General features: G+C 24.1%; 1 protein-coding gene across 1 annotated transcript in view; it reads left to right on the forward strand.

Annotated features, from left to right (window-relative positions):
* sff (BRSK family serine/threonine-protein kinase sugar-free frosting) overlaps window positions 1-17225 on the forward strand; it is a 31917-nt gene continuing 14692 nt past the window's right edge. Inside the window, exons 1-9 of the mRNA XM_011497330.1 lie at window positions 1-373; window positions 1868-2048; window positions 2736-2876; window positions 6228-6378; window positions 7150-7365; window positions 8612-8811; window positions 11013-11240; window positions 12829-13094; window positions 14561-14715. Of these exons, the coding sequence (XP_011495632.1) occupies window positions 211-373; window positions 1868-2048; window positions 2736-2876; window positions 6228-6378; window positions 7150-7365; window positions 8612-8811; window positions 11013-11240; window positions 12829-13094; window positions 14561-14715 (1701 nt within the window). The 5' untranslated portion in view covers window positions 1-210. The remainder of the gene's footprint in view (window positions 374-1867; window positions 2049-2735; window positions 2877-6227; window positions 6379-7149; window positions 7366-8611; window positions 8812-11012; window positions 11241-12828; window positions 13095-14560; window positions 14716-17225) is intronic.

Consider the following 17225-nt stretch of genomic DNA (forward strand, 5'->3'; position numbering starts at 1 on the left):
GATGCTTAATTAGATGTATAATTGAAAAGTGTATTACTACGAATAAGTATTATTCAACTATTGAAAATGTTGTCAATAGTTAACATGTTAAATGCAAATTCTGAATCAATAAATGTTGTTGACTATCCAGTAGCTGTCAAATCCATATGTTTACCCAAGGCAAGAGCAAGAGTGAAGTAGTGAGTTATTGATACTATCACAAATTGGTAGATGCGTTCCGAGTTTTCATTATCCGTAAACTATTGTAATTACATTATTCAAAAAATAACAATGCAGCAAAATAAACCAAACCCGATTGGATCCACTAACCAAGATAGTTATCAGTATGTTGGACCGTATAGGCTAGAGAAGACATTAGGCAAAGGACAAACTGGTACGTTTTACAAAAGTTTTCCATATCAATTGTATGTGATATTTAAGTATTTTTAAGTTATTGATTAATATAAAATGTTAATAATAAATATATTTAATACAGATGTATTTTATACCATATTTTTATTATAGCAATAAACGTTTACTTTATGTATATAAAAAGGGCCTTATCAAATATAATTTTTTTATTTAATTTATTAGATGAGGATTTTATGATTACAAATTTTATTATAAAATTTAAAAATGAAGGAATTTCGTAAAATCAGTATGTATGATGTATCCATAATCTAAGTTTTATATTATTCATTTATATTTTTTAATACTTTTATTTTTATATTATTCAGATTATAAATTTGATATTTACTATACAGTAAATATCCGATTGCAGTTAATATGTCGCATATTTCAAATTGCAATTCGGTTATTCTCTTTATTTTTTTTAAATAGTTGTTAAAATATTCTACCAAATTACTTTTTTACTAATATTTAGGACATAAAGGACACAAAAGAATGTTTTACGTACAATATTAAAATATTAGTGAAAAATTCTGAAATTAAAATTATGATGTTTAATTGAGAATATAACTATTTTCATGATTGACAATGAATTGTACACAATGATAAATCTTCTTATTTATGTTATTGATTCTTATGCTACATTTATTTATGTAGGTGAACTGAACTCTTTAAATTTGGGAGTGTATTTCTTTAATATTTAAATCAGGTATAAACTTATTTATATTGTTATTTATACATAATGTTATCAAATATTTATTATTATAATATTTGGAGATATCTCAATCTGAAAATTTCGTTGTCACGTATCACAGTAATAAAGCAATATTTTTAATTAATTTTATAATTTTTATTTGTATTGAGGCAAGTGTTCAATCATTTATATAAAATAGACATAAAATAAAATTTGTTATATAAATAAAGTGCAAATTTTATTTAAATTATAAAATCCTTATTTGATATATATATTAAAATATTTTCATAGGAGTATTTTAAGCATTTAAGTGAAATATTTAGGTAATATTAGTTATTTAATTTTGGTTTATTGATGGTTATATAATATTTTAAATGTTGTCATGCAGTTTACGTTACACTTCGAATAATTTATAAGAATTGAAGTTAGTAGATTAATTTGTCGATAGTACAGAATTTACACAAATTACGCAAATGCTTCTTGACTAACGCAATATTTAAAATAGAAATTAATTCACGTGCTCGAATAATTTAATTATTAATATTATGTTTTAAATAAATATATATACAAGTCAAGACTTATCATTATTAATAAATAAGATAGCTATAGATAAAAGAAACAGTAACGATAAACAGAAACGAGACCAAGTTTTTACTCTTTAATTAAATATTATTATGTGGTAAAGAAAGTAAATAATATATTCTCGTTTAAAATAGAAAATAATAATTGTAAAAAATTTATAGACAAGAAATATTCTACATGATAAACAAATATAAAAATTTTCAGGTTTAGTAAAACTAGGTGTTCATTGTGTGTCAGGAAAAAAGGTTGCCATTAAAATTATCAATAGAGAAAAGTTATCTGAACCAGTTTTAATTAAAGTAGAAAGAGAAATAGCTATTATGAAGCTTATAGATCATCCTCATGTTCTCGGCCTATCAGACGTATATGAAAATAAGAAATATTTGTAAGTATTAGTTACACAATTATTCAATTATAAATTTATAATTGTAAATATTTATTAGATCGATTGTATACTTTTTAAATATAATTTATTAATTATTCAATGTGCCGTAGCCATTATATAAGAAACTGAAGAAATATTTCTTTAAAATAATGAATAAATAAAAATATCGTAAAAATATAACATTCAAAGTTGTTAATTTAAATTCATTTGTCAGGTTAAAAGATTAAAATACAATGTCATAATTACTTGTATGTAGAAAACAACCTGCATATAAAGGCAATTTATTTACTATATTAAGACCTAAACTACGTAAGAGAGCATTGCTCTTATGGTTTAATTGATTTATAATATTATTTAATTTTCGTACATAAGTAATTATGATAATTTAAATGCTAATTTTAGGGTATTCAATCATAAAAATATGTATTCCAAACATAAGTAATAAAATTGCATATTGCTATGTAAAACTGTATATATTAAACCATGTATCTATTAAATCATATAATAAGTAAAATAATGTATTCTTTAAATCCTTAGTGATTGAGTAGATTTTTCATTTGTTAGGGAATGCAGATTTTTTATTTTAAAATATTTTATATATAAATATAATTTTTTTTATAATTAATTTTGTTGTTATTTACAAATAATGTACTTTATAATTTGATTTCTGAATTATATCCTTTTCAGATATTTAGTTTTGGAACATGTTTCTGGTGGAGAATTATTTGATTACTTAGTGAAAAAAGGTAGATTAACACCTAAAGAAGCAAGACGATTTTTTCGCCAAATTATTTCAGCACTTGATTTTTGTCACAGCCATAGTATATGGTAAGTCAATTTTTAATTAAATTTTATATTATTTATAAATTTTCAAATAAAATTTATAGCAAGTACCTATTAAACTTAACTATTACAGCTTATTATTATATTTTAATTCTAAATCATTATTTCGAATTACTGAATTTCATTAAAAATATTGTTAAATTTATAATATAAATTAATAACGATTATTGTTTATCACCTTCGAAGTCTAACAATTCTTTTATTACCTCTATACTTGTGAATATTTTTGTCATTGTGAATACTTATTTACTTTTTTACTGAATTATGTACTTACTACGTAAAAGACGGTAACAGTATCTTATATAATATGAAAACATTGAAATCTAAATAGTTTAATAGTTTTCTAGTTTGATTATACTGTTTAATGAATTTAATGATGATCATAGCTTAAATATGTTAAATATGATGGAATTTCAGCCTCAAAGAGAAAGATTTTTACTTGGAAGATCAGAATGGTTGACTACATATAAAAGTTATGCATAAATTATTACAATTGTATGTCACATGTAGATTGTGTGTAATATACTAAAAGCTGATATTAATATGAAAAATATGATTTTTGGTTAGAATTATTTTATTATATACATTGTTTAGCTAATTTGATTTATATCGTATCTAAGTTATTAATTGATAACTATGATAAATATTTCCACATTATACTATTACACAATTATGAACCTTTATTAAAAAATTTATTTATAGTATATAAAAAGAAAATAATTTTAAGCTTATGACAATAGAGAATTATTAATTTCGAATTTTTAATTGTAGAATTTATTAATTATATATTAAAATATGTTAAAATAAATTTCCAGATTACGAGAAATGAATTATATTGCAATGAAATTGGTTTTCATGTAAATCGAGTTGAATCCTTTCGTGTTTAATATCAAATTAAAGGTAGAAAAATTGATAATAGAATATACATTTTTAGCATTCCATGAGGTATCATGTTCGAATAAATATCAGAAATTTAATGAATTGGAGAATGAGAATTTAATGAAGAGCTAAATAATTATAAAATTAATCTTCAGTGAAAGCATTATTTAATAAATATAAAAAACATATCCAGAAGGAATCGGTGACTATTAATATCGAATCAAACATTGTTAATTTTTAACAACGGTTATCGTTTCGAGGAAATAATTTATCAATTCAAACAATAATTCAATAGTTCAAGCTGCCGCGTAGATATTTATGGCAAGCGCACCCTGAGGTAAGCACGACTTAGTAATGAGCTAGTCGACTAAGAAGTCAGTCAGCCAAGAATCATTCAGCCAAACCGAGTCAAAGAAGCAGTCGTAAGCCTTTCAAATACTAGTACAGCCATTGCACAGACTCTCAGCAGAGCCGCTACGGAAGGCCCTTCTCATCATTCCACACTACAAGACAGCTTGGAGAAGACCAACAACCTAGTTATCACCACGTGGCACTACACGAAGAAGTGTTAAGAGACTTACGACCTCTCACTTTCAGTGTAATACTTCACCACCAAGCGTACTGCAACAAGAGGATCCGGAGATTTACGGCCTCCTACGTTTACGTGTAGTGCATGCTGATACCACGTGGCAATAACCAAGAAACGGCAAAATCTCACCGATTCTTATCGTTAATGTAGAATTATTTCATTGTAGTTAAAAAAAAAGGAAATACCATTCAAGATAAAGGAAGCGTGTTAAGTACTGAATTGAAGTGCTACTCCTTCCACTTGCCCACACTTTTCTCCCACCAAGTAACTGGTGGCTATAGTCTAATTCTACACATTTTGGTCCTTCGAGCCGGATGAGTGGAATTCTAAACAACCATTGATGCAGTTATGCTAAATTACAATAGAAAATATAATTAATATATAGCATTATCGTTTTTATCGAAAGTTTAATGACAGATTAGATATTATTGAAGTAGTCAAATTTCCATTCCATACTGTTCGCAACTATTTTCTTAGCTCGAAATGCCAATGTTTTGATAGCTTTAATTTATCGCCCGCCCTAGCGGGTGCTTGATAAGGAGTTAAGTGGAAGGGATGTAGAAATACAGTATGCGCTTCTTCGAAAATATGTTTTATTTACAGTTACACTCTTGTTTTATTTGATTTATATGTTATGGAAGGGTATACATTATTTTCAGTCACATCGTTTCAGTAGCTTCAAACTGATCTTGTATTAAACAAGTTGTCTACTCGAGATGCTCTTTGAGATGATGATGTTGTTAATCTTGTAAGGACCAGCAATTGATTATGCACACTCATTAGTGAGTGTGATTTGTGATATTAATAATAGCGTCATGCTACTCTTGTAAGGACTGGCAATAATTAATAGTCTGCTAATTTTGTAAGGATTAGCAATTTAATTTGCACAGACTTTCTTTACTCACAGCGATACAGTAGCCTTGATTCGATCCTGAGATGAGTAATTCACCATCCGGTTTGCTTCTTGTTGATGGCGATGAATTATTCTTGCTGATTTTGCAAGGATCAGCAATGCTTAACTACGTTCCTTATTAGGGAATGTGTTTTGTGTAGTCTGGCATCTTCTTGATGTGAGGGAGATAGTGTCAAATGTCTTTTAATTGCAGCACAGGAGGATCAATGCATCTTCTTTCCATCGAGGCCGTACTTACAGCGTGATCATTATAGTATCAAGAGTAGAAGCCGTCCTTCTTCCTTGGCTTCTCCACTTATATAGCGCTTGTGTCTGTGTCGTCCCCACTTGTAAGACCTCTGACCAAAACGACTCCGCTTAGGGAATGTCTCTGCCTTAGGTTTCTCCAATCAGACCGCGCGAGCGTGCTTGTGTCTTCCGTCTTTAGAATGAGTTTGACTTCGACAGTGGCCATATCGGTAAGAGCGCCTCTAGCGGCTTCATTTAGAAAAAGTAGTCTTCTCGTGGCTTTCCCACCAAGAGGTGCTCCTGACTGAAGGGCCCTCGCTTATCTTCTCTAAGCGGCAGCATGGGTAGGCTTGACAATAGTGAATCCGTTGTGTACCGTTAGATCGGAAGTTTGCGTGTAACGACTATTTCCAGATGTCCAATGACCTGCGTGTTCCCAGATGATTAGGTACAACGGTTTTTTCGCATATGTTTAATGACTTGAGTCTTTCCAGATGTTTTATACTCGCGAAGGGTTCTCGCAATCTCAAACACAGACATATTTAGAATGCAAATAAAATTTTTCGTGATTTTGGAATATAATTATTACATAATTAACTAATCATTTTATAACAACTACTTTGTAAAATTAAAAATGAAACCTATGTTATTCAATATACATTATAAATACTTTAACAAATTTTATTGTTATAAATATACATTTTACGAATTCCATTGCTTATTTCAGTCATCGTGATTTGAAACCTGAAAATCTATTACTCGATGAAAAAAATAATATTAAAATTGCTGATTTTGGAATGGCTTCGTTACAACCTGCTGGCTCTATGTTAGAAACAAGTTGTGGTTCCCCACATTATGCCTGTCCTGAAGTAATAAGAGTACGTAATTTAAACATTTATATATGATATTTATTAATTAATATTTAAAATATGCTATCATAAAACAATTTATTTTTTCAAATAGCTTGAGTAACCTAATTCCGAATTTGTTAAAGATAAAAATTTTGTTAAAAAAAACTTTGTTAAATCAAAATATAAATATTTTTTTAAATGTTTTTCTTTGAGACGAACAGGAGATATGGATTACTGATAAATAAGGATTGATGATAGAAATATTAAAATCGTTTATTTAATATTTATTATGTAATTTATCACTTTTATAACAGTTTTATAAAATCCTGATGTATTTTATTTAAATTAATTGGATTATTTTTATCAATAAAACAATAAAACATTTTTAACTCGTTAAAATATACTGATAATAATATTAGATATATACATATATGTATTATATTTGAAGAGAGTACAGTTTTATTTTAAGGTTTTGCTAATCATTAGAGATCCAATACTTTTACTTTTTGTTGAACGTAAATATATCCACTATTAATTACAGATAGATTATTTAATAATGAATTTGCAAATAATATATCTTCATTAGACACGCAATATATGCAATTTGATCATTAGTGTATAATTTTACTTTTATAACTATAGCACTAAAATTAAATAAGAGTTGAATATTGAATTTTGACTGTAAATTGTATATTCATAAACAATTGAAATATATTATATGTAATCAAATAAATATTTTTTTATTTTGAATAATTATTTAGTAAAATATTATTATATTTAAAAATTTATTGTTCTTAGGGGCAGAAATATGATGGTCGAAGAGCAGATGTTTGGTCATGTGGAGTGATTTTATACGCACTTCTTGTTGGAGCTTTACCATTTGATGATGATAATTTAAGGCAACTACTTGAAAAAGTAAAACGGGGGGTATTCCATATACCACATTTTGTTCCTCCCGATTGTCAAAATTTATTGCGAGGTATGATCGAAGTAAATCCAGATAAAAGACTAACGGTATGTTATCTGCATTTAAATACTAAAACAGTAGTGTGGTATTAAAACATTTTTTATGGGCTATTTCAATATCCGAAATTAGTAAAAATTTCGGAGTTATTTAGAATTAAGTTATTTAAGTTAATTTTTTATTTAAGTTAAGTTGTAATTAAGTTGTCGAATTAAATATTTGTGCAACTATAAATAAATATTACCTTTATATAAAATTTTCGTTTCATGGCCACTAAAGCAAAGAAATACATGAAATTCTGTGAAAATCTGTGCATAATATTTAATAATGCCTAGAAGGCTCTGTGCTAAAATGGTGAAATGATATAGATTGATTCTTATTATAAAAATGACCAAAAAGAGGTCACTGAACTCAAAATTTAATAACGTTAATATATAGCTTAATATTGTTTGCCTATGCAGCTTCTACAGTAGATTGAATTTTTAATGGATACAAGTCAATTGAAATTGCAGCATCACTGCAATCCCAAAAAAGAAAAAAATTGCACATTTTTCTTTAAAAAGCCCTAGATATCGTTTTTATTTGTATTTTATCGTGTGTTTTTATTTTAAACGTTGTTCTTCATTTTATTATTTATTATATTTAAACTAAGCCAATTAGCATGTGCTCACTTCTTCTGGATGATAGATTTTCATTTATTCACTGAGTTTTTATTTCAGTTAAGAAGCTATTATCTAGTAGAATTAATTGTTCAAATTAGATACAAGTATAAATCAAATCTTATTTGTTATACATCAATTTAAGATCTATTTAGCAAAATTATAACTAGAATCATAATCTCGATTGCTTATAATAACACGTATTATGTTAATTTTTAAACATATCTATGATATTATAAGTTTGTTCATTATATACAAAAAATTAATATCACGAATAAAAATATAATTTTAAGCAATAGTTTAGATAAAAGAAGATTAAGATGGAAAAAATGGAATAAGATAGCAATAATGATAATAGGTATTCATGTCATTTATATCTGAGTTTGAGCAGTTCAATGTAATAATTATACTATATTATCCATTTGACACTCTGTTAATAGTAATATTTTATACTGCTTTTATAATTTAGAAATTGTATATTCTCTGTCCTTGTGTACTTACAATATAGCGAAAGCACACTTTTCATTAATTGTATACTTCTGTATAATGAAGCGGACATAAATATTTAGCAGTTGTAATTTAATTAACTTTAATCATTATTTTAGAAAAATTTATTTTAAATATCTTTAATTTTTAGTTAGCTGAAATAAATCGACATGTCTGGGTAACAGCAGCAGGAAAAGGGGAGTTAGAGTTGGAATTATCTATGATGGATGTAGTACAAACTCATGTAATTCCGTCCGAAGATGCTATTGATCCTGATGTCTTACAAGCAATAGCAAGTTTAGGTTGTTTCAAAGAGCAAGACAAACTTATTAAGGAATTACTCAGTCCAAAGTAAGTTAGTTTGTACAATTTTATGTGATGTATGAAATTATATTTTTATCTACATTTATTGTAATATATTGAAATTCATATTATGCCGTTCATATTGTTAGTATAAATAATATAATTACAACATTTTTTACAACATTAAAAGTTTCTTAATTTATTCGTTTCTAAATTATAATAAAGACCAATTTTAATGAAATAAAAATAATATGGTTTTAGAACGAACAATATTTCAGAATTTTTAACAAAATATTTGTAATGATAATATAGTAATAATAATATATAACATTACAGAAAATATATATTAAAAAAAATTATTTTCTAATAATATTGAAAAATATTTCAAATGAGATATCATTTATTTTTATAGCTATGGAAATAAAGTTTTATTGATTAACATACCCAGTAAAAATGTTAACTCGTTAAATAACTAAAAAAAAGTCGGAAAAAATAATTAATTAATACGCCTAAAAAAAATCTACCGAAACTAGTCTGAGATAGACAGATAGTGAGAAAATATTATTTAGTTTATATAATTTGTAAATATATATGTTAATTACAATTTTTGCATTTAAAAATAAAAAAAATTTTGTATACACTTTAATTTAATCTAAAAATATTTTTTCAAGCGTAAAATCTGTAATTTGAAAAAAGTATCTAGTTAAACGCCATGTTGAATAAACGTTTTCACATCATTTTTCCTTCTGAAACCTTTATCTTTCATACATGACAAATTTATTCTTTCAAGTAACATATGTAGAATAAATATAATTAATTTAAATTAATGCAATATAATATGACTATATTATAATACTTGATCTTTGTAATAGTAATATATTAGTAATTAAGCTTTGTAGACAAATATACAAAAACATCTTTTGTCGTTGTAATGTACAATGTTTTACATTATATAAAATTGAGTCTGGTAATTTTGTACCATAGTAAGCGCATGTCTTAACTTTGTCTTATTAAATTTATTTTAATTAATAATATCAAGAGAAAGTAATTTTCTATTATTTAATGAAATAAAACACTTTGTTATTTATTTATTCTTTAGTCTGTCTTTAATTTTAAATAAGATAATTTTATATAAAGAAAAATTGATTAGGTAATTTGCATTTTTAGATAATTTGAAATTATTTCCTTCTAATTTATATATTATAGAGGTATCGACAGTGAATTTATAAATTATTAATGCTTAAAATTGATAAATATTTCAATACTTTAGTAGCTTTATATAGTCATTAAATAAAATCAACTAAAATGGATATATTATAGTTTTTTTAACAAAGTCTTGAAGATTTATAACAAGCACATTAACAATAATTTTTGTATATAAGTTATAAACATCATTCTTGTATATTAGATGTATATTAGATCTTGTATATTAGATTAGTAGAAAATACTTTTCTAAGAAAAAGTTTGATCGAAGGTTACTTTCTCTAAATAAGATGAGACATGATTGATTAGATTCCTGTTTGTATTGAATATAATCTTGTAAACACTGAATTGGTTAATTTAAAAATAAAATAATATTTTAATTGAAGTGTTATGTATTGTAATGTTTTAACAATTATTAGATGATTATTCTCTTGCTTTGTAAAATCATATAAAGTATACTTATAATTGTGTAAATGTTAGTTTTATCGTTTAAATGAATGTTAATTCTAATTTGTATCTATAATTTACATATTTATATAAATCGAATATAAATGGTAAAAATATATTAAACGATAGTTTATAATTGAATATAGAATTTAATAAAATACTCAATAACTTTAAATTAAAAGTAAATTTAAATTATTTATGATGAATATTTTAATTAAAGTATGATACAAATTTGATTTCCATTGGTTCTTAAGGATAAATGTTATTTACAACTGGTTCTCTCTCTTCCCTTTCCGCCGTTCCTCTCAATTGCTTGCTGATACATAGACACAGCAATGAAATGTTACAAAAATTAATAAAGAGTTATAATAATGAGATAGTAATATATAAGATTAAAATCCAATACCATTTTTTAATATATCATTATGTAGTAAAAAATGTATATAATTTACTAATAATGGAACCTTCAATATTTTGTAAACTTTTTACAACTATAATTATAAAAATTTGATACTTGAGTACAATATTTGTATTCAAATATGTTTAAATTTTCAATTCATGATCATTAGAAAAATATTTGATTCACAGTTTTTTTTCAGCCACAATACCGAAAAAGTTATATACTTTTTGTTACTTGAAAGAAAACGGAAAAGGCCAGCTTGTGAAGATGAATTAGAAATGGTACGGAATAATACACGCGGAATAATTAATCAGCAAGATGATCCACCGAAGAAACGCATCGATACCTGTAGAATTAATGGAAATAGAAATTTAAATTTAGGCCAAATAAGTCAAGGCTCTCCAGTAACACCAAGGAGACAATCAAGGTAGATATTTTATTTTAAATATTATTGTTACAATTATATAATTTTATTTAATTAATAAGTACTTAAATATCTTATATTAACACTAAATATATTTAATTGATATAATTTATTTTACGTTTATTTCGGATTGGACAAAAAATATAATCACCTTAATTTTCAAATCAATATATTTATTTCCATTTATTTTAATTTATAATGTATTATAAACAAATTTTGAATTTACTAGACCAATTTATTGATCTTTGAATATAGTACAGAACGTCAATGTCATATTATATAATTATCTTTCATATTATTTTGCGGCTTATTTTTTAATGGAAAGATTCTAATTCTTTAATTATTATTTGCTTCCTAATCCCAGAATAATTAAAAAAAAATTTTTAATTCGGCTTATAAAATAATTTCATTAACATTTTAATTTAAATTAAATTTAATTCTTTGTTAAAATACCCTAGAAATAATTTCATCTTCATCTTCTTCTTATGTTGTCCAAAGTGTTAATTTAATAAATTATTGTTAAAAAAAGTAAGCTTACGCTGTCTAGAGTGCAATTTAATGAATTATTTTTCAAGAAGTCTGATATTATATAATGATAAAAACTAAAAATACAAATTTATTCAGTCGTTTGGAAATTATTGAGAATATCGTATATACATTACAATATATATATCTTCTGTAATACTGCTTTTTTAATGTAATAAGAATGCTAATTTTTAGAAGCAAATTCTAACTTCATGTTTTCACTGATTTTACAAATTAATGAATATAGGACAATTAATTAATTTTCAATTATCTTGGCTTGATTTGAAAGATTTTTATATATTTATTCATAAATGTAAATGGATTGTACATTCGTAATTTAATAGAAAAATTCTAGAATTAGGTATTGAAACACATACTAATATGAGGATAAACATTTATTTGTTATGTAATATAATAAGATTAATAGTAGTTATCAATGACATATATTTATATATTTTGAATATGTGTGACGTAACTTTTCAAATAAAGTATCCATTTCTTCATATTTCATTTCAATAGTATTTAAAAACATTATTACCTAGAGTATTCAGATCAATATATATATACATAAAAGATCGTAAATAAAGTAGTGAAATAAAATGCATTTCGTAGGGCATATTATTTAGATAATAAATGTTAATATAATCGATAGAAAATATCATAAAAAATGAGGGAAAAATAAGACAAAAAATCTAATTATGTTTCCATTGCAAAAACCAAATAAAACCATTAAATGTTTCCTTCGTAAGTTACACTTCAAATAAAAATCAATTTATCGTGTTGATTGATTTATAGTGGATATATGAAATATACGTTAGCTTGGAGTAAAGAAGGTAACGATAGATAGGCAATATTATTTATCAATATCAACATATATCATTGATTAATTTTTAATAATATTTTTATTTAATACTAATTTTTACCAATATAATTTATTTATTAGAATAATATACAAATAAATTAAATTAATACAAAATAATTTTAATATTTTATTAATATTAATTTAATTAACCGTTGTTATAAAAAATAAAAAAAATTTTGTTAAATGTACTTATTTTATTTTTAGTATAAGGCAACATTCTAAACGAGTATCAAGTAATACTTATATGCCTGTAACACATTCAGTGACTTGCATGCCTAATACATCACCAGTATATGCTTCGAATATGAGCAGTTCACATAAAGTTATATCTTGCTTACAAACCGCTCCAGGGACTAATTCTAGGCGTTTATCATCTATTACGCCTACTGGAAATGATTGTTCAGATCAAAACAGTTTACCAACTCCTGCTGTAACGAATATTGGGATTGAAATATCTGATTTGCAACAAGGTAACATAATGTTTTAAAACACGACTATTTGTACAAACCTTTAAAAAAATTAACATATTTGTTTTTTAAAAAACTAAAAGAAAATGGAAAACTATTAAAAATGTATTCTTTATATTTTTATATTAAATAGAGATTCATTTACATGAATGTAATTTTACATATAGTATTTAGAATACATTAAAAATTATATAAAAATTATATAAAAAAAAACATAAGTAATCATTAATTTTTACAAAATAATTGTTGTATGAAATTTGATACATTTCACATTACGTACTAAATAAATTGTATATTGTATCAGGGATAATAATTCAAATTAATACTATATTTTATTATACAAACATGAGTATTTCATAATTTATAGTAAAGATAGTTATTTTAATTGAATAATAGATATTTGGTTTTTAATTGTTGCAATTATATTTACTACGTGTTACTAGATATATGTATAATTTATTGTTTATTCTCTTTTTACAATTTATCCCCTTTATTTCTTAAATAGTTCATTATTTTGCGGTAATTTTTATAGAACGGAAATAATTAGAAAAATTGTCATTCTTTCGTATTACCGAAATATCATATAATTTCTAATTTAGTAATAAGAATCAAATTTACTTTTTTATATTTTTCTTCAAATATTTAAACAAATTTATGTATATTGTTCTTTTTTCTTATAAAAAATCACAAATCAATTGTTTATCATCTGATCGAAATATATTGTCTGTAAACTTAGTATGTCGATGCATACAATCGAAAGAAGAAAATACACGATGTAATAAATATGATAGAATTTATTTCATCTACTGTAATTTTGGTTATACATTTTCTCATTGGTGATTTTTAAACATTAGCCACTATTTTATCATTGATGCAGTTATATATTTATTTGATTGATAAAATAAAAATAGTTTTATAGTAAATTTTTTGTCTATTGCACCTTTTAATGAGATTGTATTAAAATTTTAAAAATTTGCAACTCTCATTATGGTTGTAAGCTATGTAAAAATGGGTACAATTACACTTCAATATTTAGAAATACTTATAAAATTAATGTAAAATTCAATCATGTATACTGATACCTTGTATATTCTACATGTTAGTTTGAAAAAATCTCTAAACATGTTTTTTTTTCAAAAGAGAATTGTAATATTACACTTGCTTTTCTCAAAGAGTATTTTAAAATAGAAGTTCAACTTGATATGTCATTTGGATTATTTGAAATTTACTTCGTGTAAAATAAATAATAAAATATAACATATTATTAATAAAATATAATAATCATTCTCATCTAATAATTTAAATAATGAATACAATTGGTTACGAATAAATTCTGAATATTATATTCATATTATAAGTCATTATTTCTTAAATATTATAATTAAAATTATAATTTGAAATTAATTTGATATGTTTCCTTATAAATTTAATATATATATATATTAGTTACAGTTTCTTATCATTTTTAGTTTCAACTGGAAATATTGAGGGAACTCCTGGTTCACCACATACATCTGCAAGTTCAGGAGTACATCATTGGAGATCTAGATTAAATACTATAAAAAATTCATTTCTAGGAAGTCCACGTTTTCATCGACGTAAATTATTAACAAGTGTAGATGACGTAAGAAAAATAATTATAGTAAAAATGCATGATTTATCTATTTTCTATATATGTTATTTTAACAAAGTATATTACGTTTAATAGACTTCCAAAATACATACACACACACACATATATATATATATATTAGCGGATGCATCATAATCTATTTGTAACATTATTACCAATATAAATCGCAATAGTAAGAACATAACTTTTAAATTTTTTTTTACAAGACGCATATTAATGTGACTAAACTTTAATTTACAAAAATCTGTTATATGAATTTTTCTTTTTAATTGTTAATCTATATTTTATGTGATACATTCATCGATGATAGATTATAAGGGATTATCGGAAAATGAATGCAGAATTTAAAAAATTAGAAATTCATAACTGATATCATTCATTGTTGAATTACTCCCCTATCTAATTCATACATTCCAATATTTCCTGCAATATTAAATTTATAATTATCCTTATATCTTCATACTCTTTCTGGAATTCTGACCTTTAACTGTGTATAATAGTTTATTTTTCTTAACAAATATCTCGTGCATTAAACGGAATCTTTAATGATATTAAACAAATAAAAAATAAAATCATGTACATGGTTAGTATTCATTTAATCTTATTAATTGAATGTTATAATTATATTGCAACGTTGTTGATTAAGATAGATAGTAATTTTAGATTATTCGATATTTCTGTATCAGTGGAAATTCTCTTTTAAAAATTATAAGTTCAGAATATGCATTCAATTTTAGAATCTTTAATTTAATAAGATACTCTTGAATTAAATCATTCACAACAGATTGATTAAAAATCAATAAGTAACTTATTTTGTAAAAATATTCAATTTCAAATATAAGACTAACATTACATGCACGTGCTACTGGTACTACTGCTGAATAGTCATTATCATTAAGACATGTATTTATCTAAGAATATTTTAAGCTGACCTTAATAAACCGGGCTATCACAAATTAGGCAGAGTCCTTAAAAAATCTCATTATTTATATAAAAAAATTATTAATGTTATATTTAAAAACTTTAGTAAACAGAAAAGTTTAAGTCAATTATATTTTTAGAAAAAAGATTTCCCATGTAGATAATGTATTTGCTACACTTTTAGAAAGAATATTTTGTATTTTAATAATTTTATATATAAATAATAAATTTATTTTTTATTTAAATTAAAATTGATTTTCTGTATTATATTGAAAAGCCTAGTTTTTATTTTTATAGAATTTTTTGAGCGCGTAGAAGAGATGAAGATTCATGTATATACCCTATTCACTATTAGATTTATAATTTTTTGTGTAACCAGGATATTAGACTACGGTTTGTATATTCTAATATTGCATGTGAAATTAATATTGTGGATTCATATTTACTAACAGTCTCTATCTCTTAATCAATTAATATAATATTCTCAAATAGTAGTGATCTTTTGCAAAGAAAATGTTTTTATAAAATAAGCATGCATGAATTCCAAATTATTCGTCTATTTAAAATTATTTTCACCTAGTGATTGAATATTATTTTTTATTTAGAATAGAACTAGCTTTTTAAAAGAATCCGTTTAAAAAAAAAGACATTGTTACGTATATATAACAATTTGTTCATTAACTGATATTTCCAAATAAATCCTAAATGTTTTTGAAAATTTCAAATTCTTAAATTTTTGAAAAATTATTTTTATTATAATTATATAAAATACTATTTAAATTTTCCGTCATTTCCTAATTCGGACACATTTCAGTTGATTATCATTTTACGTGTTTTATGTTATAAATATTTTAAGCATACCTAATTCTATGTACGATTAAATTTACACTTGTATATTTTTTATGTACTTACAGAGTTTGTTAACATAATAAATAAAATACACCTTGTAATTTTACTATCGACAATCAATAAACAGCAATTCTATAATTATAAATACAGTTTTTTAATAATTGATTGATATAAAATATCTCGAATATTTGTTACTAATAACTTAATATAATTTGAATATTCAGTGCGTGCATTTGAAATGAAAGTGACTCCATAAATAGGTGTTACAAGACTGGTACAATGAATGCTTTATATTCCTTCGTAGGATTTTTCGATGATTTTATAATGATAATTATATTGTAACTGCAATAGTATTTAATATGCTAGAGATTAGCATGCACTAAGTTTTTATCAGTTTGTGAAGCAAAAAATAAATAATTATTCGTGATATATTATTCATCATTTAGAAATGAATGCAGAGATTGTACTTATTATTTGCTATTGTCAATAATTGATATAATTTACATAGTATATTACATGTTTATAATTAGAAAAAATGAATTTATAACTATTGCATATTAGTACCAAAGCTGTTGACCTTGAGGTAATTTTAGGGATTATACAGGAACATTCCTTGAATTTACATATTTACATTTACAATATTTACATTCATGACAGTTGATATACCTATGCAAAGAATTATGTACACTAATAGGTAAAGTATACTAGTTGTCTATTCAATTAGTTTCAAC

The sequence above is a fragment of the Ceratosolen solmsi genome, unplaced genomic scaffold (assembly GCF_000503995.2).
Source record: "Ceratosolen solmsi marchali unplaced genomic scaffold, CerSol_1.0 scaffold10, whole genome shotgun sequence".
NCBI lineage: Eukaryota > Metazoa > Arthropoda > Insecta > Hymenoptera > Agaonidae > Ceratosolen > Ceratosolen solmsi.